At 40.4% G+C, this 23,542-nt stretch overlaps 1 protein-coding gene and 1 long non-coding RNA gene across 5 annotated transcripts in view; one reads left to right on the forward strand and one right to left on the reverse strand.

The window, feature by feature from the left end:
- Positions 1-2,651: 2,651 nt before the first annotated feature.
- LOC124139094 overlaps positions 2,652-23,542 on the reverse strand; it is a 142,811-nt gene continuing 121,920 nt past the window's right edge. For 3 of the 4 annotated variants that reach the window (XM_046506121.2, XM_046506127.2, XM_046506112.2), the window contains exons 86-100: positions 22,901-23,137; positions 22,223-22,400; positions 21,447-21,562; positions 20,704-20,854; positions 19,846-20,099; positions 18,512-18,629; positions 18,102-18,170; positions 17,454-17,560; positions 16,691-16,832; positions 15,670-15,804; positions 15,023-15,126; positions 14,350-14,442; positions 13,658-13,781; positions 5,486-5,623; positions 2,652-4,417 (exon numbers count right to left, since the gene is read on the reverse strand). In XM_046506121.2, the coding sequence (XP_046362077.2) occupies positions 4,124-4,417; positions 5,486-5,623; positions 13,658-13,781; positions 14,350-14,442; positions 15,023-15,126; positions 15,670-15,804; positions 16,691-16,832; positions 17,454-17,560; positions 18,102-18,170; positions 18,512-18,629; positions 19,846-20,099; positions 20,704-20,854; positions 21,447-21,562; positions 22,223-22,400; positions 22,901-23,137 (2,260 nt within the window). In that variant the 3' untranslated portion in view covers positions 2,652-4,123. The remainder of the gene's footprint in view (positions 4,418-5,485; positions 5,624-13,657; positions 13,782-14,349; positions 14,443-15,022; positions 15,127-15,669; positions 15,805-16,690; positions 16,833-17,453; positions 17,561-18,101; positions 18,171-18,511; positions 18,630-19,845; positions 20,100-20,703; positions 20,855-21,446; positions 21,563-22,222; positions 22,401-22,900; positions 23,138-23,542) is intronic. The other variant, XM_046506142.2, reaches the window with a different exon arrangement.
- On the forward strand, positions 6,553-7,253 carry LOC125384174. Its single transcript, XR_007223033.1, has 3 exons — positions 6,553-6,689; positions 6,821-6,883; positions 7,031-7,253. It is a non-coding gene; the product is annotated as an uncharacterized LOC125384174 (long non-coding RNA).

Raw genomic sequence — 23,542 nt, forward strand, 5'->3', positions numbered from 1 at the left:
TCTGAACATCACGCAAAGGTGAAAGAGTGCAAAGAGGGTCGACTAAAGGCGTATCCAAGGCAGCTTTGGATGCATCAGTGAATGATTCTGTAATATTCCAAAAAAACATCTCCACAGTGTGGCAATGAGAAAGACGATGAAGTGATCAGGTCGTGTGAGGTCGCTATTCACAGGATTACAATGCTTGTTTGGGTGATGCTGGGATGTGTTTTGGTGAATTGTTTTTTAGAAGCTGGAAACTCTGTACAAGCACGTTTCCACGTAGGATTGAAGAAGAAGAAAGAATTGCATAGTGTGAGGTTAGATAAGTTTTAAAATTTAGTGTTATAAGTATTCAGAATATATATTGGGGACTTGTGACAGAAGAGAGAAAAAGTGGTCAAGTGGAGCCATATTGTTCATGCAACAGTATCTTTTTATCTTGAATTACTGTGTCACATTCTCTATCTGCCGTAGAGCACAGACAGTAAACTACATTTATCATGAACACAAACTGACGGATATAATAAACTCTTTTGGGGGTCTTGGCCATTTGCTGTAAATTTTATTATATAAACTTGATTGATATAACAAAAACACAAACTAAATGAGATGGCGAACTCACTATGTGGTCCCATGTGTACTCTGTCAATGACAAAGTTTATGTTTACAATGAGCTGTTAAACACTGAGCTGCTCGACTATCACCAAACAGCCTATCAAAATATTTGTTCAAAGCAGCAATAATCAATTGAAGGCAAGTGATTAACTGCATTAAGTACTGACACCCTTTTTTTCAAATTAGGCCCTCAATAAATAATAGTGATTAGGCTGTAGCAGTTGAAGTGGATATATTCTGTGTAGGAAATGACTGGAGTGTGGAAATGTGACTTGATCCAAAATGTCCGACAGTCGAACTGCTTATAAAGAACTACGGTTATAACGAATTAAAATTTGTGGTCCTTTTGAGTTGGTTTTAATCGTTGTTTATTCTACTCAAGTTAGCACATCCATGTATCTAGTGAACAGCACTTTCCACTTAATCCAACAGCCCTGGCATCGGTGTAAATCTCGATGTCCATGCATCTCAAGGGACACTGTTGTACAAAGTGTACAAGGTTTGAGGACATGGTCAGGATATTATTGTATAACACATGACCAAATTGACAAATCCCCACTGGACCAGAGCCTTTACAGGGATTGATTTAGCAATATAAAAGATGCACCAATGGAACCTATTTTTGAAAATGTAACTTTATATTCATGTCTAAATGAATCGGGTGCATGTAAAAAATAATCAAATTTGTGTCTGACTAACCACCCCAACAAAATCGATCTTTGAACTCAAAATCTGTAAGGTGTCCTGACCAAACTACATCACCCTTTCCTGTACTATGTGTAATTTGTCATACGTTAATGGGCTTCATGCCGTCAAACTTGTAGTACTTCCAGATTATGGGCATGTTGCTATTGTGTTTGACATCAAAATGTTAATTTTTGTGACATTGGCAGCAGGCCATCCTGTTTGAACTTTGGTAAATTTATGGCACCAGGTGCAACCTGGTTATGTGTGGTGCAACTTGGTTTTCATGACAACAAGAGTCAAGAGTTGAATGAAGTTCCTCGAATCAAGCCCTGCTTTAGCTGTACTCTATTGATACATGGTGTTACTTTCCAGAGTTATTCTCACGTGTCTCAATTATGAACACATGATACACGTGTAGTGTAATCTCACTGTCAACACAACCCGTGAAGATCTGGGTAGAGTATAGGTCTTCAGCAACCCATGCTTGCCATAAGAGGTGACTATGCTTGTCGTAAGAGGCAACTAACAAGATTGGGTGGTCAGGCTCGCTGACTTGGTTGATGCATGTCATCATATCCCAACTGCGTACAACAATCCTCATGATGTCAATCACTGTATTGTCCAGACTGGATATTTACAGACTGCGTCATATAACTGGAATATTGCTGAGTGCGTCGTGAAACAACAAACAAGCACTGTCAGCACAATATATGTGTTTCACAGAAGTGGTAGATGTGATCTTGCATCACGTTCCTCCTACATCAAGAGACCCTTGAAGATCCGGGGTAGAATAGGTCTTCAGCAACCCATGCTTGCCGTAAAAAGCGACTATGCTTGTCGTAAGAAGCGACTATGCTTGTCGTAAGAAGCGACTAATGGGATCAGGTGGCCAGGCTCACTGACTTGGTTGATGCTTGTCATCATATCCCAATTGCGTGGATCGATGCTCATGATATTAATCTCTGGATTGTCTGGTCCAGACTTGTTATTTACAGACCTCCGTCATATAGCTGGAATTTTGCTGAGTGCGGCGGTAAACAACAAGCCAACCAACAACCAATCCCAGATCAAGGTGTTGTACCACTGGGATACATGTCCACTGTACCTAAACCCCTCACTCATGAAGTATTACAGGGATGAAGGGGTGGTCGGGTAGTCTAGTTTTTAAAGCGTTCGCTCATCACGCCGAAGACCCGGGTTCGATTCCCGACATGGGTACAAGGTGTAATGCCCATTTCTGGTGTTCCCTGCCGTGATATTGCTGGAATATTGCTAAAAGCGGCATAAAACCCCACTCACTCACTCACTACAGGGATGAAAATATATTTTCTGAATTAATTATGGTCAACACATATTTACCAAAAACATTTTAAATTGCATCATATAGTTTATTTAGAAAAACAGGATTTTGTTAAAAATATTTAAAAATATATATTGCATCTATCTATAATTGTAATATTGAAAATATGAAAGTAATAAAATTGTCTGTACATATTAGGCTGTATCCACAAAATAGTGTATCACCATAATATATACACATCACAATAGCTGATTATTCTGGTCACATGATACAAAGCGTCTGTAGAGAGAGGCTAAACAATCCTCTGGCTCCATGCAAAACAGATCAGAGAGAGACTTGTACAAAGTTACACATTGAAAACAAAATGAACCAAATTATGTCAGAACAGTGGCAACACAGATTTGGTTCCTATTATGCAAATTGTTGATTCTCAGGAAACAAATCACAGTACATTGTCTCCATTTGATTTATTTAAAACATTAAAAAAACGTATTTTAAGATTACCATAAACAACTGGTACTGGTTCATCATACAAATGTACACAGAACAGAAAGGAACATGACATTAAACTTTGACAGATGCTTCTACGAGACAAACATTGTATTGCACCCTATTATCCAAGCATCACTTACAAGTTGTAGTCTACAGTTGAAAAAACATAAAGCTTTGAGCAATTCTTTTACCCTTTAAATGCTGATAGAATGGAATGGAGCATTGCAAAATGTGCTACCAACCCCACTATGATTCCTGTTCTGTGCAATATGAATAAGACATTTGAAATATTATTTCTTTCAAACAATTGTTATTTAAATCATTCGTTACAGTGGAAAAACAACTTGCATGGAGCATATTTTGTATAAAGTTGCTGAGAGAGAAGTATTGAAGTTTTTGTTCATTTGTCGCATGATGATATGTTTATACCCTATCATGAGAAATTGAAAATTATGATACAAAAGTCATGTTTAAAAAGTAAAAAGGTTGTATTATGTTGATATATATCGTCATACAAATACTTGAAATTGACAGATCGACCTCTATAATATTACAATATTCTAGTAAATACTATAAAATATTATCTTCATTGGGAATGCTATTAACATGATAAAACAACAATTTGCATTGTTATCTTGCTTAACTGAATATGAAACAATATCACAAAACATACTGCAAATTGTTAAACTGAGTTGATGAAACATAGGTCCACATGCCTGAACATTTCAGGTGAAATGTCCATTAGCAAGATTTATTGTTTGGTAAATTTTAATGAATTTTGTTCTATATACAAATATTATGCTAGCAATCAATACAGTGTAAGGACTTCAGTGTCCTCATTGATTTGTTTACAGAAGCTGAAACTATGAGTTTTGTGGTTATCATGCAAAACCACTCAGATGACAAAATTCTTTATCATAATTGCAAAATATGGATGTAAGTTTTAGAAATACAGTTGCACAATAAAACTGTCACATTTGGTCTGAAGATTAAGGATGTTTTCACAAAACATTAAAGTCAGTCATCTGTTGGAAAAGCTGTTATCAATCACAATCTTGTATCAAACACCTTGTTATCGTCATCGAAGGCCTTGTTAATTTTGCCTTCCTTCATGGAGATGCTAGTGGAGGCCTGTGCAAGGTTGGCTGCGTATTGTGATGAGAATCGCTCATCTTGAGGGTCCGCCATATACTGTGGGTTCATGTACGCATATGTCTGATTGGAGAATGGTCCTGGGAGTATTCCTGACTGCTCCGATCCAGACTCCCCACCAGACGTGGACAGATCATCATCTTTATCAGAGATGCTGTCAGATTGTTCTTGGGCGAAGTTGACAAACACCTGAAACAAATTCAATTCAGGTCTTAAAGCATGCAGAGTTCTTAAAAGGGGACTAGCCCTGGGGAAAATGGCAGTCCTAGCAAATTTAATTCAAGTCCTTAAAATGACTCTGTAATAGTCTGCTAACTAAAACTTGATCATCAGTACACATGATCTCAATGTTCTGGCCTGCTGGCCTTCATCAGGCACACTCCTTTGGTTTAGCACTACATTACTAAAGAAGCTTGTTCAAGGCAAGTGATTAACTGCTGTTAGCTGTTACTGATTAAATTAACTTATATTTTATGATGAAGATTAACATGTTCCGGAGGAACGGATTAACTGACTGTAACAGTCAAGTTTATTATGAATTTCTGGGCTCACTCTATTGACACCTGGGGCCATTACAAGTTCTGTTCCTTCTATTGACCAATCAGATTCCTCGTCTCATATCACTTGCATTTGCTTCAGTAAAGATGATCTGATCGATATAATCAAGCTTTTAAAATAAAAAGGGTCTTACTCCGCGAAGTGCATCAAATCACGTGAGTACCTTGATTAAAAACATGAAAAGATTTTGACAGTATCTGTTGACACTAAGTTGACGATATACAAGCTTCGCAAATCCTGCGAACAACCGAATTTCGTTACCCGATTTTGATTGGACTATCCATATGCATACACTATATTGATATAATGTATGTTCTATGGGCCTATGGCCTGAAACTTGGAGGAAATAAACTCTACTTGATGTTTGAGATATGGAATATCATTATCAACAATACTTACAGTATCCAGTGATGTTTGAGATATGGAATATTGTTATTTACAATACTTACAGTATCCAGTGATGTTTGAGCAAGGGAATATCGTTATTAACAATACTTACAGTATCCAGTGATGTTTGAGCAAGGGAATATCGTTATTAACAATACTTACAGTATCCAGTGATGTTTGAGCAAGGGAATATCGTTATTAACAATACTTACAGTATCCAGTGTAGTTTGAGAGAGGGAGTATCCTTATTAACAATACTTACAGTATCCAGTGATGTTTGAGATATAGAATATCGTTATTTACAATACTTACAGTATCCAGTGTAGTTTGAGAGAGGGAGTATCTGGTGATGTGGTTTTTCTCTTGGGCTGTCTGGAGGATGGAGAACAGCTCTGACACAGATGTTGTGTTGCGCGGAATGCCAACTTCAAGTACACTGGTGTGCTGGTCCTGTAGTATTATCATGCACAAGTATTATCATGGGTGTACCCTTAACAACAGGCACAAGTATTATCATGGGTGTACCCTGAACAACAGGCACAAGTATTATCATGGGTGTACCCTTAACAACAGGCACAAGTATTATCATGGGTGTACCCTTAACAACAGGCACAAGTATTATCATGGGTGTACCCTGAACAACAGGCACAAGTATTATCATGGGTGTACCCTGAACAACAGGCACAAGTATTATCATGGGTGTACCCTTAACAACAGGCACAAGTATTATCATGGGTGTACCCTGAACAACAGGCACAAGTATTATCATGGGTGTACCCTGAACAACAGGCACAAGTATTATCATGGGTGTACGTGAACAACAGGCACAAGGAAGTCAGCATGGCCGGGCTCCCAGCCTATTCCATGGAACAACTAGTGTTATTAAGGTAATAGAGTGTGGGACAGACAATAAACACTATTCCACACTGAGGGGCACCTATTCCTGGAAGGCCTCATTCTACAGAGTGATCTGCTAGGTACTTCCTATATTGATGACACTGTGGCCCCATGTTTTCACTCGCACAGATCAATGTTGTGCTAAGTAGAACAATAATCTAATCATGTTGAAAACACAAACCCAAGTTAGATACAGTTATCATCCACCATTAAACAGCCATTCACCCTCCCGAAGTTTGTTTAGTTTTCACTCTTCCTAAAATGATATGATTTTTCTATAGACCCTCCCATTGATCTGTCATGTTTTTGTGTCATCAATACGATGAAATAGGTCAGGTCAGGTCAGGGTTGCTACAGATCAGGTCAGGGTTGCTACAGATCAGGTCAGGGTTGCTACAGATCAGGTCAGGGTTGCTACAGATCAGGTCAGGTCAGGGTTGCTACAGATCAGGTCTGGGTTTCAACATATCAGGTCATGGTTGCTACAGATCATGTCAGGGTTGCTACAGATCAGGTCATGGTTGCTACAGATCAGGTCAGGGTTGCTACAGATCAGGTCATGGTTGCTACAGATCAGGTCAGGGTTGCTACAGATCAGGTCAGGGTTGCTACAGATCAGGTCAGGTCAGGGTTGCTACAGATCAGGTCTGGGTTTCAACATATCAGGTCATGGTTGCTACAGATCATGTCAGGGTTGCTACAGATCAGGTCATGGTTGCTACAGATCAGGTCAGGGTTGCTACAGATCAGGTCAGGGTTGTTACAGATCAGGTCAGGGTTGCTACAGATCAGGTCAGGGTTGTTACAGATCAGGTCAGGGTTGCTACAGATCAGGTCAGGGTTGCTACAGATCAGGTCAGGGTTGCTACAGATCAGGCCAGGGTTGTTACAGATCAGGTCATGGTTGCTACAGATCAGGTCAGGGTTGCTACAGATCAGGTCAGGGTTGTTACAGATCAGGTTAGGGTTTCAAATATCAAGTCAGGTCAGGGTTGCTACAGATCAGGTCAGGGTTGTGACAGATCAGGCAGGGTTTCAAAATATCAGGTCAGGTCAGGGTTGCTACAAATTAGCTCAGGGTTGCTACGTCAGGTCAGGGTTGCTACATGTCAGGTCAGACTTCAGCCCTATCCCCACTTTGTCAGACTTCAGCCCTATCCCCACTTTGTCAGACTTCAGCCCTATCCCCACTTTGTCAGACTTCAGCCCTATTCCCGCTTTGTCAGACTTCAGCCCTTTTCCCATTTTGTCACACTTCACTCCTGTCAGACTTCACCCCTTTTCCCACTTTGTCAGACTTCAGCCCTATCAGACTTCACCCTATCCCCACAGACTTCAGCCCTATCCCTAGTTTGTCAGACTTCAGTCCTATCCCCACTTTGTCAGACTTCAGCCCTATCAGACTTCACCCTATCCCCACAGACTTCAGCCCTATCCCTAGTTTGTCAGACTTCAGCCCTATCAGACTTCACCCTATCCCCACAGACTTCAGCCCTATCCCTAGTTTGTCAGACTTCAGCCCTATCCCTAGTTTGTCAGACTTCAGCCCTATCAGACTTCACCCTATCCCCACAGACTTCAGCCCTATCCCTAGTTTGTCAGACTTCAGCCCTATCCCCACTTTGTCAGACTTCAGCCCTATCCCTAGTTTGTCAGACTTTAGCCCTATCAGACTTTACCCTATCCCCACAGACTTCAGCCCTATCCCTAGTTTGTCAGACTTCAGCCCTATCCCCACTTTGTCAGACTTCACCCCTATCCTCACTTTGTCAGACTTCAGCCCTATCAGACTTCACCCCACACTAGTAATTCTGCCCATGACTTCAGCATAAACTTGAGATATTTCTATATAAAAGTGAACATTGACAAACCTCAATCCCATGGTATAGCTACACATGTCAATGTTTCACATTACGGGATCTTATGGTTTCTTAGAAGAGTTGTAAAGATTCTTCTTAAACTTGAAGTCTTTGATAGGCTTTTAGAAGTTGCGAGAACATGGATACATGACACTTTTTATGGATAGCAACCTGTATTCTTTGTTATGGCGTTTCAGAGCTACTTCTTGCTCTGTAAGTTCATGGATGGATGGATGGATGGATGGATGGATAGATGGATGGATGGATAGATGATAGATAGATAGATATGTTTACCTAACACAATGTGGAATGAATGTACAGAAGAACATGGATATAACGAACTACAAGGGACCGCAGAAATCAGTTCGTTATATACGTTGTTCGATATATACGTTATATACGTCGGAAATGTCCGCCATCCGCTAAAGAAAAACACAATACACATACACGCGTTTCCTCTCGCATCTACCGGTGATTCAGTCCTTAATGATACAACTTCAAAATATTTTGATCCAGTTGTAGGATTAATGTTTGTTTTACAGACAAGATTGGTCGAAATTACATGGACAGGTAAGATTAACATAATGCAAGTTTAACAAGGTCGAATCATCACCAGTGATTGTGTTGATTCGCCGCGAGTTGTGTTGACTCGCCGCTGATTGTGTTGACTCGCCGCTGATTGCGAACAGCCAATTGTCAGTGACACTTGACACTGAGTGAGATTTCTCAGTTCTCATACACGTCACTAATTAGTGGTAGATGGGCTTGTCGGGAATCAGATATCAGTTCATTAGATCTGTTAGTTCGCTGTAGAGAGTTCGTTATGTACGTAAATTTTATATGATAATATATATAGGAGATAATTCAGGGATTTTTTAATAGTTCGTTGTATCCGTGTTCTACTGTACAAAGATAATAATATAATGACAAAGCCTATGACATGGGATTAATGGACAAAGATAACAATATAATGATGAAGCCAGAGAGATTATCTTGTTTGGGTTTTTATTTAAAAAGGAATTATTACAAATTTAATTCCATGAATCCTGTAATGATCCTCATAAAGTTTTAGGCTCTTCCAGCCAGTTTGGAGGAGTTTGAAAGTTAATAGATGGATGCACAGATGACATACCAATGCCACAAGTTCACTTTGACCTTTGGCCATGGTGACCTCAAATGTGTCCTTTACCAACCATGTTGACTTTTATTAGGGCTGAAACGATATCCCGGGACACCGATGCATCGCGATTCACTCCATACGATATGGTGCGCGATTTGTGAGGTGCTGTATCTCGATTTTTCACGATACGTTTTTTCTAAGAGGTACATATATATAAATATTCCTTGGTCCTTAATCTGGACGTTATGAATGTGTTAGCTTACATTTGTTTATGTACAACGAACTTAATTAAGTTGTAAATGCATTATTTAAATAATGTGATAAATGTAACTTTCATATTTATAAACACTAGGATTCAAATGCTGTATAACATTACGGTTCCGTCGGTTGCCCAAAAAAAATACATGAAAATGGCAAATCATAAGTTACTGGACACTGCTTCATTTAGTATTTACTCCTACCATCTCGTCTGAACACACAAATATGTAGGATTGTTGCTGTTGTGTTTGCTGGCATTTACATGGAAATGGCAGATGATTTATTAAGTTAATATACTCATTACAGTATATATACTAGCCACATAATGAAACTGTGCACGGAGAAAATATAGATATAAGGGCACACCGTCCATATATGAAAACACAGCAATTATTGGAGACATTCAAACGCTCATGCACGTGCCATGCGATATGACGTCATTGATGGGGTCCTATGGACGTGAAATGTGTTACTGCACGTGCACCCTGTGCAGCTGTACACAGCATGTGCAACTCAAAATTCGCTGTCATTTTGGAAAGCATGATCTGTGGTCATTCAAAAATTCAAAACTCCTCAGGCGCAGACACAAGCATATCACAAGCAAATCATGCTAAGATTGACAGCTGCACAGCGTCATGAAGCCATTGGAATGATCCGAGCGGGAATGAGGCAACAACAGGTGGCAACACATTTCCAATGCCATCGTAACACGATATCGGCATTGGTGAGGCGTTATCAGAACACAAATGACGTTGCCGACCACCCACGTTCAGGACGTCCCCGAGTAACGACGCCAAGACAGGACAGATGGATTCGAGTTACACATCTCCGACACAGGTTCCAAACGGCAGTAACGACATCCCAGACAATTCCTGGACTGCGCCGTATCCATCCCAACACTGTCAGGAATCGTTTACGTCAGTACGGGATTCGACCACGACGCCCTGCCATACGTCCCATCCTGACACACCGTCATCGAGTCAACCGTCAAAGATGGTGTCGAAATCATGTTCGCCAACCTCGAATATGGTGGAGAAATGTTGTCTTTACAGATGAATCGAGGTTCAACATTTCCCACAGTGACGGGCGCCAACGTGTCTACCGGCGTTTGGGAGAACGTTATGCACGCAACTGTATTGTGGAGAGGAATCGTTTTGGAGGTGGCTCTGTGATGATTTGGGGTGGGATAACAGCATGGCACCGAACCCCTTTGGTGGTTGTTCAGGGCAATCTCACCGGTGTTGGCTACAGAGATCAGATTCTGAGGCCTGTGGTCATTCCTTTCCTGCAACGTCATGGCCCGGGATTGACATTTCAACAGGACAACGCTCGTCCTCACACGGATAGGGTCGCGATCGATTTCCTTCACAATAACAATGTCATGTTACTGCCATGGCCTGCAAATTCTCCAGATCTCTCCCCAATAGAGCATGTGTGGGATAAAATGGAGCGCCGTCTGCGTCGTCTTCCACATCCTCCAGATAACGTCCGTGACTTGGCACAGGATTTGAGGAGGATATGGCAGGCCATTCCCCAGGCCTTCCATGCCCATTTGGTGGACTCCATGCGTCGCCGATGCACTGCTGTGATTCACGCACAGGGTGGTCGTACCCGTTATTGACTTTGTGACTTTGTCGTTTGACCCCCTACTCCATTTTGATCTCCTGACGTCATCGTAACAGATATTGTTCAGGTCCCGTTGACATTTTCTTATGGTCCGATCATTCAGCTGCTACAGCGTCTGCATCATTTTGTTCTTGCTGTGTTGTATTTCAATCCAGAATATATTTTTCTCCGTGCACAGTTTCTTTATGTGGCTAGTATATTTTATGACTCATGAACATTCATTCACGTTCATTTAATTTTTCATTTTAATAAACTAAGTTTAATTCATTTACCTCTTGTCTTCTCTTGTTACTATATGTATCGTAGCGTATCGAGATACGCATCGTATCGTGATGTAAGTATCGAGATACGTATCTTATCGTGACCTAGGTGTATCGTTGCAGCCCTAACTTTTATATTAAGAGTTGATAAAGTAAACGATCAGAACTACTACAGTTCCTCAAACTGACCCTAAAGTGGTGACACAGATATAGAGGCTGGGGTTGGTACTAGTTCCATAGCGATTCTGCTGGGTTTACAATGTTCTACAGAGGCCTATAGGATTCAACAGTGTTCTATAGGATTCTACAGGATTCTATAGGATTCTAGTCTGTCTTACAGACCCTGATACAAGTATATATCAAATACAGCCCATGCAAGTCTATAATGTTTGGCAAGTCTAGATCACTGCAGTAGCTCTGAAAATGAAGAGAGTCACTGGGCTCCTTTTTATTATATTTTTATTAAGATAACTGAACAACTGTTTTTTTATGTACGATATGTTCATTTCAGAGACTAGATGTTAGTCTAATAGGATTCTACAGGATTCTACAGAGTTCACAGGTATATAACATAGCATCAATAGATAATATGAAAGTCCAAAAGCATTCAGAAGGATGACTGGGAGAACATCATACTCATTTGAATGTCACAAGGTGGAACATTTTATTGAATCATATACACATATATATAGGGATCACAGAGCATTCTGAGGACATTGGAGAAGGAAGATTGCCGATCTGTGTCACTGGCCTTGGATGATAGCACAGGGAAGTTCATATAGTGACATGCAGAATCGATGTAAAACATAATAATATAATCAAAAGAGAAACGTTACACTGGAGTTAAGGTGAGGTGAGGTGAAATGAGGTTTGATGACGCTTTTAACGAGTATGGCACTAATATAGCGACGTGCATGAACGCGTGTTTGTTTTTTAGTCCAGACTAATGTCGATGTTATAGTGCTAGCCCACTGAGATACCATGATGCAGTTTAACATGAATACTCCCCACAGACACAGTATACTGACTCCTTGTTTTAGCACCTTCATTCCGAGTCCCAGGCAGGGTAACAGCAAGGACCATTTTTAAATGTCTTTTGCTATGACGCAGCCGGGGAGGGAATCCCCGACCTTCCACTCTCCACTGGAATTAGTCAACTCTCGTTACCGACTTTCAGTCCGGGGAGATAAAAACCTGACGATATATCCCAATATACACCTTACACATGTGTGTATAGCCAATTGGAGAAAAGGAAGTGTGTCCGGCAGCACTCATTTGCTCCTTATCCCATGGTTCTCCTGCCATATCTACCTACCAATGTTCATGTCTCATGTGTTTCTCAGAAGATGCCAGGAAACTCTACTCAGGAGTTTTAAGCCGGTATGAGAATGTTCTATAACTTACTTACAATCAAATATGAAGAATGTTGAAAAGAACAGTTGATATTCAGAATGATGCTGATTAATATATAATAATACGTCACAACACCCAAAAGTAATTTCACATTGTAAGTCTCTCATCTTCAAGCACATCATCGTATGATGATTTTATGGATGTTTCTCTAGAGATGGCAAGATATGTACTGACATATAAAATCTACCAAAACTGTGACATGAATTTTGCAGTTTATAGTCACAATGTTGCCAATAAGAAACATCAACATGGTCAAGAAAAATATCAGAATACAAAAACTTGATAAAAATTGAACAAGTGTTTTTAATAAAATACATGCTGCTTGAGGAGGACGTCCTGCAGATCACCCACCAAACATGACATACATATCATGTTTTAACTCACATTGCCAGGGTAACAAGCTTTTGTCAGCAAGAGTTTGTTATTTTGGTATATGTTCTCATCATGCTACAGTGAAACCCTTACAGTCCTTGCATCTGCTGACATGTAACTGGAGGCAGCTCTGTATAATTTGAGGGACACCCATGATTGATTAAACAGGAGTTTCAGAAAATACTGTCTGGAATGTGAGGGTTTCACTGTATTCAACATATACCATCCAGGATAGAATTTTTAGCTACAAACTGAACATGCTGATAGAAGAAACATGGCACCAATGATCCAGTACACAGTATGACATACACCCTGATCACAAGTAGACACTGACATCCTTGACAATACTTTGTGTCAACATCGCAACTTTCCTTACATGTCCTCCAATCTATTCTGACCCTGAATCCCTAGGCATTAACTACAGGCACATACAGACCATAGTATCCAAATAACCATACAAGGTAGCCATCCTTCATGATTTAAGGGATTCATTGGGACTACAACCTAAATTTGGTGAGACCCAAATGTTTGAAACCATTGTGCCATATTTCTTGAGTATTAGAAAAGGCTTGCCTTACTGTGAGATGTGCAGAGTTGAGAGAGTAGTGGTCAGTTGAGCTCAAGTAGGAATACAGCATCGCATGGTCCAGAGGGGAAATAAAATAATAACACTACTGACCTTGCCTCCCACACTGACCTTGATGGTCGCGCCAGGGAAGCGGTTGAGGAAGGCCTGCTCAATGTTGAAGCGGTTGTTGGACAAGCCCTGGATGTGCATTGTCACGGTATAGCCATCGCCGAACCTGGATTATTATAAGGAATTCATTAGATCCATATATGTAGCTCACTTTGTGTGTGAATGAGCAAAAATTGGCTTCAGACATTGCAACCATTGGGTTGAATGAGTGAGTGAGTCTGGTTTTAGGCAGCTTTTAGTAATATTCCAGCAATATCACAGCGGAGGGACACCAGAAATCGGCTTCACACATTGTACCCATGTGGGTAATCGAACCCGGGTCTCTGGTATGACGAGCAAACGCTGTAACCACGAGGCTACCCCACAGCCCTGTAACCATGAGGGACTCAAACTGGCCAACTGTGACAACCAAATGCTTCATCCACTAGGATACCCCACCAAGGTAAAGGCACACCATATAAAAATCTAATACCGGTAATCTGTATACCATGGCCTAACAAACGTCTGTTTGTTTGTATTTTTGATGTGTCAATCAAATCTGTTAATCAAGATGAGTTTGCCTAAAAGGTAATAATATCTACCAGTATCTCTAACATTGAAACAAACTGCAACAAATAATTTGAAACATTATTTAACATTTTTTCATGCATTGTAAAAGTGTATGGTTGACTTACTTCGTCTTGAGATGCTGGGCACTGCCAAGACACATGAGTCTGCCATTGACCATGATGGCCAGTCGGGAACACAGGGAATCACATTCATCCATGCTGGAATCCAGTTCAACACACATTGAATCAAAATAGTTTTATACATATATAAGAAATGTGTTCTTTGCAACACAGAATGAAAAAGACCAACAAAGTTATAACCAAATCATTTCCAGTGAGTAAGTAAGTGAGTGAGTGAGTATGGTCTTACGCCGCTTTTAGCAATATTCCAGCAATATCACGATGGGCGGACACCAGAAATGGGCTTCACACATTGTACCCATGTCGGGAATCGAACCCAGGTCTTCGACGTGGCGAGCGAACGCTTTAACCACTAGGCTACCTGACCGGCCCCAAATTGATTCCAAGCCGAATCAGTGAATGTTGTTTCACTAGCTAGATCAGAGCAGCATGTAAACAATGGAGACTGGAACACCAGGGACTGACAGTCTAGGCAACGATCCACATCATCGGAGCACAAAGACATGCCGGCAGCAGCCGCACCTCAGAGCCTGACCACTGGTCTGTGTCCATCTCAGATGGCTCGGCCATAAAAATACTCCTTGTTATACTCCTTGTATCTGTCCATGTTGGACTGCAGTGCATACACGTTATTTTGGGAAATAGTTCCTTAACTCACCTGTGTGAAGTAAGAACAATGGACTGTCCATTCTGTCCAGCCTTAGATATACACTTCCACACAAGCCTCCTGGTGGCAGGGTCCATGCCTGACGTGGGTTCATCCTGCAAGGGGAGGTAAGTGTACTGAATCCTTATCCAAATCCAGTCATGATATAGAAACTTTACGGTGTAGGAATTATGGAAATCAACTTCTTTATGTGTGAAATCAACAATTGTCAATAAATTTGGTTTGACACATGATGGCCCTTATAATAAGACAATGAGTGAAAGGAGTGAATATTGTTTTACACATTAATAAACAGGGCTTGGACCAGACAAACCAATGATTGATATTACGAGAAACGCCATCAGAGTGTGATCAACCAAGTCACAGACTCTCAACATTCCATGCCCAATTTTGTTGGCTTAACAACAAGCATAAAGTGTTTCAGGCCAAGTGTGTCCCACGACTCCAACAGGGACATAGATGGTAATATTTGAAGGACTAGGTTTGGGTATTTGAAGGACTAGGTTTGGGTATTTGAAGGACTAGGTTTGGGTATTTGAAAAACTAGGTTTTGAGTATTTGAAGAAGAACTAGGTTTGAGTATTTGAAGAAGAATGAGGTTAGAGTACTGTAAGACTGTCAGACTGAAGTGTATTTACCAGGAAGAGGACGGGTGGTTCTCCCAACATGGCGATGGCAAGTGACAGCTTCCTCTTGGTGCCACCACTGTATGTGTTGATGGCCTTCTGAGCGTAGGCAGCCAGGTGGAGCTTGCCCACCAAGTCCACAACCACCTGGTTTCACAAAAGAAACTCCTCTTAATAAACTATGCAAGTATAAAGATGATAAACATCTTCCCAAGGCATGTGAGTTAACGTATGTTAAAAGTCCAGTTTCCACTCCTGCCAAACTAGTCTAGAATTTCTGGACTCGATCGTAGCACCATCAGTGGCTATAATGAGTTATGTCCCTACTATGTCCCCCCGATGACCAATAATATTCCATATATTCAAAGTCAATATGATCCTATCGATAATGAAGATCTTTATTGCAATAAAACAGGTTTTACCTTGCAAAGTGCATCAAATCACTTGATCACCTTGATTAAAACATTAAAAGATTTGGAAAATATTTGTCAAAGCCCATTTGATGGTACACATGGTCTGCGAATCCTGCAATCCAACAAATTCAGCAGGCAGTTGCCATATTGTTTATGAACCGCACGTCAATTTCATTGCAGGATTTTGATTGGACAATGCATAGACTCGTTAGTCCAGACAAAATATAACTCCATTATTCCAGCCTAGTTCAGCAAGGGTGGCAACTGGACTTTTAAAGTCAGTTAACTCCTTTGCTTCAGGAAGATGGATGATTACATGCTATTTAAACACTACTTCTGTGAACAATTGACAAACACAGAAATGTCTGAATTTGCTATTGATCATTCCAGTTGTTTCTATGCATCATAATGCTTGCTTTCAGTCAGGCCAATTTGTGTCCCTGTTGTACCAAGGCTTTACAAAGGTTCTTGGGTCAAAGTGTGTCAATGAAATTTCATCTGTTCAAAATCAAACAAGGCATTTCTTTTCTTTCAAAAATGTACAGCAGACTGATCGATAAAACAGGAGCAGTTCTGGCTTCATGTTGTTTCTGGTGTAAGAGAATAGCACAATTGATCACCTTGCGAGCGTATTGTTCAGACATGCCCTTCAGTTTGGCATGGCAGAAGAGGATCTCCTCTCCACTGAGGAAACCATCCAACCCCCCCTCCTGTGGACAGTACCCTATCTCCTGACCAAGGTAGGGGTCGCCTGTGCTGATCCTGAAAAGTGAGTGAGCGAGTGAGTTTGGTTTACTGTCTTGGCGATTAATTCACCTACACCATTATGAATCAGCTTAATGTTGGAAGGAAGCCAAATTATGCATGATATTGACACTTACCATCTTGGTGATACCCACAATAAAGTGCTGACTCAGAGAGATGATTTTGAGCTTTTAACCCTATACTATCAGATAAGATACAAAGCTAAGGCCACACTTTTTTAAATTTTATGTTTCATGGATTTATTCCAGCTTTCCACACAAGTTTGTTTAAAAATATAAATTAGAATAAATGTCAATTATTAATTTATATAAAAGTCATTCTGCTGTGGAGGTAATGTGGCCTCTTGAATCACTGATAGTGATGTAGACATGGAATTCATATACAACATTTTTTATTGTATAAGAGGGTCTGTATTACTAGTGGAAGAGATAATAAAAATATTTTTATGCATAATTTATTTTTTAGACTGGCTGCTTTTTAATTAGGAGCGCCTGGCCCGTGAAATGAAAAATATATGATGTGTGGCCAAAGGGGCGTAACCCTTCACATTGAGGCACCTCAAATCTCTGGGTTTGCTTAGGTATGCATCTCTGCTAGAGGTGTTAATGCACAACTTACTTGTGTCCGTTCAGGTATGCAGCTCCGCTGGAGGTGTTGGTGTCCCCTGTCAACATCCGGAAGGTTGTTGTCTTGCCAGCACCATTAACTCCAAGCAGCCCGAAACACTGAGTTGAAGAAGATAGTGGATATAAAACACATAGGAAATGAGTGGTGGTATTTGTGACATCTTGTTTTAAGAAAAGTATGATTTATCCTTCACACATGACACAATGTTACGTGTCATTTGCATACTAGTAACCTAGTTATTGCTTCATACAAAACGACAATTATGTAAAAGAGATAACAACAGTTAGGCAATATGTAGGTAACAAGTGGTTGATAGCAAGAGGCATTAAGTTAGTTCTGGAGACTAATCCAAGTATAACCAATACTTGGCAGCATTTTTACCACCTCCTCCTACAAATATTTGCTTGATTGTGTGTTTCATGCAGCAGTCAACAATACTTCATAATATCAATAACTAGTTTGTTCAGCCCAGACTTCATTATTAACAGGCTGTCATCAAATAGTTGGAATATGCTGAGTGCTGTGTGGAACAAACAAACCTTTTTCTATACAACATGTGGCTATAGATCCTGCTGATTTTCATCATCATTATGTTACATAGTAGAACCTGACAATATTCTTATCTTCCTCATTCCTTACCTCTCCCTTTGAGACACCGAAGCACAGATTGTCCACAGCCAGGAACCTCTTCATGCCTCGACGGTAGATCTGCAGGAAGGTCAAGGTCACAATAATAACCAAGCTACAAATAGGACTCAACATCTATCTCAAGTAGAACCATGGTTTAAGAAGTGGATTGCACTGAATGCGAACAAGTTGACCCAAAACCTACACCAAATTACACTGTATGATGAAAGTGATCAACTTGACTAAAGCAGCAGCACAGCCGTATAACCTTCTGGAAGACCAAACTACAAATCGGAAAAGCCTTGTTTTTCATTTCTTTTTTAACCACCTACAGACAGGATTAAAGACACAAAAAATGTCTGGTCTAAATATAGTCCAGGAATTTCAGTAAATTGATTTTATTAAACAATATCCTGCCCCACCTTTGAAAGTCCATTGACATAGAGAATGTCATCCTTTGTCTGTCCATGTTGTATACGAAGTCTCTCGTTGTGGACATCTCCATCTTCCTCAGGGATGTCCAACAGGCGGCTTGGGATTCTGCAGCAGGAGAGATTCAATTCAAGTCTTTATTTACTTTAAGCTTTTACAACTTATCCATGCAAAAGATTATTATAACATATAACTACAGGATGGATCACATATACACATGGAGATACATGATTTGCTAGGTTTTGAAGAATGTACCAAGACAACACATTTGTGTATCATTTGTTACGTTAAATGTAGTTGTACAAAGAGCTTTTCACACTAAGATGGTTGGATATAAAGATTTCTTAAATTATTGTACTATGGGCATTTTAATATTACATGTCAAATCTATAGGTCTTCAGCATGACAAGTGAACACATGACATTTATTGTTAATGATTTGTGACATCTAGTGAGTATAATTCCTGTGAACCTTATACTTTGAAATCCTTCTTTAGTCATCAACCAAATTGTTTTAAATAACATTAGAGAAAATGACTAAAGTTTAAAAAGAATGAGAAGGGTTTCATTCCAATTTTAACAGTATACCAGCAAGTAGGACTCCAACTCAGTCTCCTGTCATCCAATACTATAACAACTGGGCTACTCCATTGCTCTTACAAGAGAGTGAGTGAGTTGGGTTTAACACCACTTTGAACAGTATACCAGTAATATCACTGAATGTCAGCTTGATGTGGGAGGACAGCCTGGAGTGATGTAGGTTTTAGACTTATACCACTTTGGTTTGCCCATAAGAAAAGAAGATGGAGTTATACCTTGTCAATAATAAACAGGAGAGATGAAATGGAGGTTAACGTCGCTTGCAAGATTACTGCACTTATATAGCAACATGCATGCACATGTGTCTGTGTGGCTGCTTATACTAGTTTGGACTTATGACGATTTATAGTACTAGCCCACTGAGATACCATGCCGCAATAAACATGAATACCCCATTCAGACACAGCATACTGACTCTGAGCCGACCAGTCCTTGTTTTAGCCTCTTAATGCCAGCCACCAGGCAGGGTAACAACAAGTACTATCTATTAATGTCTCTCTGGGCAGATGCTCTACCACTAGACCACAGAGGCAGCCCCATAATAAACAGGAGCACATTTTAACATATGCACGACACATTGTACATATATTACAACTAAGAATATTGACTTCATAAAAGGATCTTATGAACATTTTGTTTTTGATAAAACTAAATGAGTTTGAATAAAGAATTCAAGAAGAACTTTTCAAACATAATAAACTAAAACATCATATTACAAAGGTTACCTTGCGCCATTGCTGCGTTTACTTTCAATAATGATTGTGATTATGAAGAACACGAGACCCTGAATCCCCATGGCAAGCAGGTTCCAGCCTAGCATCTCGAAGGAGAAGGGATTTTCATACACATCGTCTCCGAACCTAGCAAACAGCAGGTACTTGTAGTGGTTCACGGTGACATCAATGAGACCTTGACCCATGCAGAATTGAGGGAATATGAGGAACAAGTAGCGGCAGACATTGAAGGCTTCACCAATGCGCTGAAGAATGAAGGGATATTTTAAGTTTCTTTGTTTGTTTGCTCAAACATTTGTTTTGTTTAAGTTTATTTGTTTGCTGTTTAATGCCGCACTCAGCATTTACCTGTTATATTAGGGCTGTCTGTAGACAATCGAGTCTGGACCAGACAATCCAGTGATTGACATCATGATCATTGATAATTGGGATATGATGACCATGATGACATGCATCAACCAAGTCAGCCATCCCGTTAGACGCCTCTTACAACAAGCATGGTTTGCTTTAGACCTTTTTGAACCCAGATCTTAAGAAGAGATTTAGTGAATTCACATGCTACCTGTGTATACAAACACAAACATCCTTAATTTGAGATCTGCTCCTCATAACAGAGAAAGTTCTCGTACTATTTCTCTATCATATCATATCATATCATAGTATACACACTGTGTCCTTATTTTATAGCATAATTATATAATAGTGTGAACTTTATGCACTTCAATATTTTTTTAGTTTTCAAAATATATTCATTTCTAACTATGCCTGAAAACTGTAATATTAAGAACTACTGCCTCATGTTTATCCTACTTCAAGGCCTAATCTCAGTATTGTATGTAAGTAGCCTACCGTGCCGATAGTCTGGAAGATGATCAGCACAAAGATGGTGATGATGGTGAGTATGCCGATGAGCATGTTGATGCAGAACAGAGTGAGGTAGGCTGCTGATGCACTCTTGAATAGCTTCAGTGTCATGTACATCAGTGGTATCACGGACCATCTGGAGAAAAACGGGTGATTGTTAGCTCACCTGATCTTGTCAACTGTCATGGGTTATGTCTGACATCAATGAAAAAACAAAATGGCTACCAGAGTATTTCAAGTTGTTGGATGATAGTAATGATATTCTTTACAATAAAGGTTTCATTTCTAAACATGAAATACATGCATGGCAGTCATAAGGAAATATATGCACATCAACTGATTATCACATGTTGTGAAATGTTGTAGAAATTCCAATCATACAGAAACACTCAGTTGATAAATGTTCAAAATTAGGATGCTTCAGACCAAATGAAGTATATTAGAAAGAAGGAAAACACTGTTGTTTGTCTGTTGTTGTTGTTTCTTAACTCATCATATGAAAAAGCCTGTAAATGTTTGAATTCAGACCAGACATTCCAGTGACTGTGTGCAACGATCCATGCCATCAGGGTACAATGACATGCAATCAACTAAGTCAGAAGATCTGACCACCCAATCCATCATGTCACATCTTAAAAAAAACCATAGGTTGCTAGGGGCGATTGTAACCCAGGTTCCCCAAAGGGTGTTTTAGTCTGGGGTCGTGAGGAACTGTGGACTGTACTTACCCGTACAACATGATGAGACTGACCACTGCAGCCAGGTTCTGTCTGTCCCAGTAAGGTCCGAGTTGGAATATGGCCAATGCCACCACAGCCAGGGCCACAGTAAAACTGTACAGTAACTGGGACACACAGATCAAAGGTTAAGTGAATTTGTTACAACATTCATTATCAAATAAAGCAGCAATCTAATGGAGTGAGTGAGGGTACAGTCAGCAATATTCACGAGCTGTAAAACATCAAGTCTAGGGTTTAACGCTGCTTTTAACATTATTCCAGTTATATTATGGCCTGTCAGCTTAATGTGGGAGGAAGGCCCTAAGTGATGCAGGTCTCAGACGTTTACCACTTCAGTGAAGCCCACGAGCACGGGTATGGTGCTGACAAACCTAGAAACATAATCGAGGCGAACCGAGATTCGAACCCAGTCACAGGTTTTTGGTGTGCCCAAGGGACGCAACTCTGCACAGCGCCTTCAACGACTGGGCCACCAGTGACCCAGATAAACAAGTAACCAGAGGGTACCAACAATAGTCCATCATCTCATCACCAATCTTACAACAAGCAAGGAACACTGCGTCCCATTCAACCCAGAGTCCTACTTTACACATTGTACCCATGTGGGGAATAGAACCTGGGCCTTTGGCATGACAAGCAAGCACTTCAACCACTAGGCCACCCAACCTCATTTCAACAGGAGACACTGAGTGAGTGAAGGTCCTCTTATGAGCAGGCAGCAGTTTATGATCATTATTGCTATTTATTATTATGATACTACTGACCATGTCCCATATGAATGAAGTGACCCAGTAGAGGACAGGCCCAACTCCGCTGATGAACTGCAGCTGTTTCTCTTTGTTCAGGTTTTCATTGACGAGGTAGACCATGAAGGCAGTGGAGATGAAGGTGAAGGCCAGCAGGAAGACCAATGAGATTCCAGCATCTGTGGCTTGTTGACCCCTATTAACAGTGAATGAGTTTGGTGTGATGCTGCCTTGAACAGTATTTCACTATGTCACAAGAATGTTTAGCATTTAGAGACACCAGTATCATCAACCATCAAATATTTTATTATTTTGTTACATAAATAGGGACGGTTCATCCACTTAAATTTGTTTGTTTGTTGTTTAACGCCGCACTCAGCAATATTCCAGCTATATGATGGTGGTCTGTAAATAATCCAGTCTGGACCAGACAATCCAGTGATTGATATCATGAGCATCGAACCACCCATTTGGGATACGATGACATGCATCAACCAAGTCAGCGAGCCTGACCACCTGATCCCGTTAGTCGCCTGTTAAGGCAAACAAAGTCGATTTTTATGGCAAGCATGGGTTGCTGCTCTACCCCGGATCTTCACAGGTCCATTTACTTAGATAAATAATTTGCTTTCATTTCAAAATATATCAAACTGTAAATTAAAGATGACTGGATATATGAAGAAGGTGCATACTCACATACTATCCAGTGACAATGTCATTGTGTGCAATGTGATTGGATGACTGTAGACACTGATGCCATATTTGGATGGGTCCATTCCAGCCTTCTGTCCTAATTTGGCTCTGAGAAGAGAGTTACTGAAGGCGTTGAAGAATGCTGGCATGGCGTGGTAACCTTCGTTGTTGAACCACACAGTGGCAGCCATGTCTGTGTCTGTTCCCTCTGGGCCAACTTCGTAGGACCAACCTCCGTACCTGCATGGTCAGATGTACAGTGAGTGAATGCTATATAACAGTGGCAGCGGACCAGATAAACCAGCCAATGAAGCTTCAGCAATGATCCACACTATCAAGATACAATAATCCACACCATCAAGGTACAATAATCCACACCATCAAGGTACAATGATCTACACCATCAAGGTACAATGATCCACACCATCAAGGTACAATGATCCACACCATCAAGGTACAATGATCCACACCATCAAGGTACAATGATCCACACCATCAAGGAACAATGATCCATACCATCAAGGTACAATGATCTACACCATCAAGGTACAATGATCTACACCATCAAGGTACAATGATCCACACCATCAAGGTACAATAATCCATACCATCAAGGTACAATAATCCACACCATCAAGGTACAAT

The sequence above is a fragment of the Haliotis rufescens genome, unplaced genomic scaffold, assembly GCF_023055435.1.
Source record: "Haliotis rufescens isolate VD_foot unplaced genomic scaffold, xgHalRufe1.0.p SCAF_28, whole genome shotgun sequence".
In the NCBI taxonomy this organism is placed as follows: domain Eukaryota; kingdom Metazoa; phylum Mollusca; class Gastropoda; order Lepetellida; family Haliotidae; genus Haliotis; species Haliotis rufescens.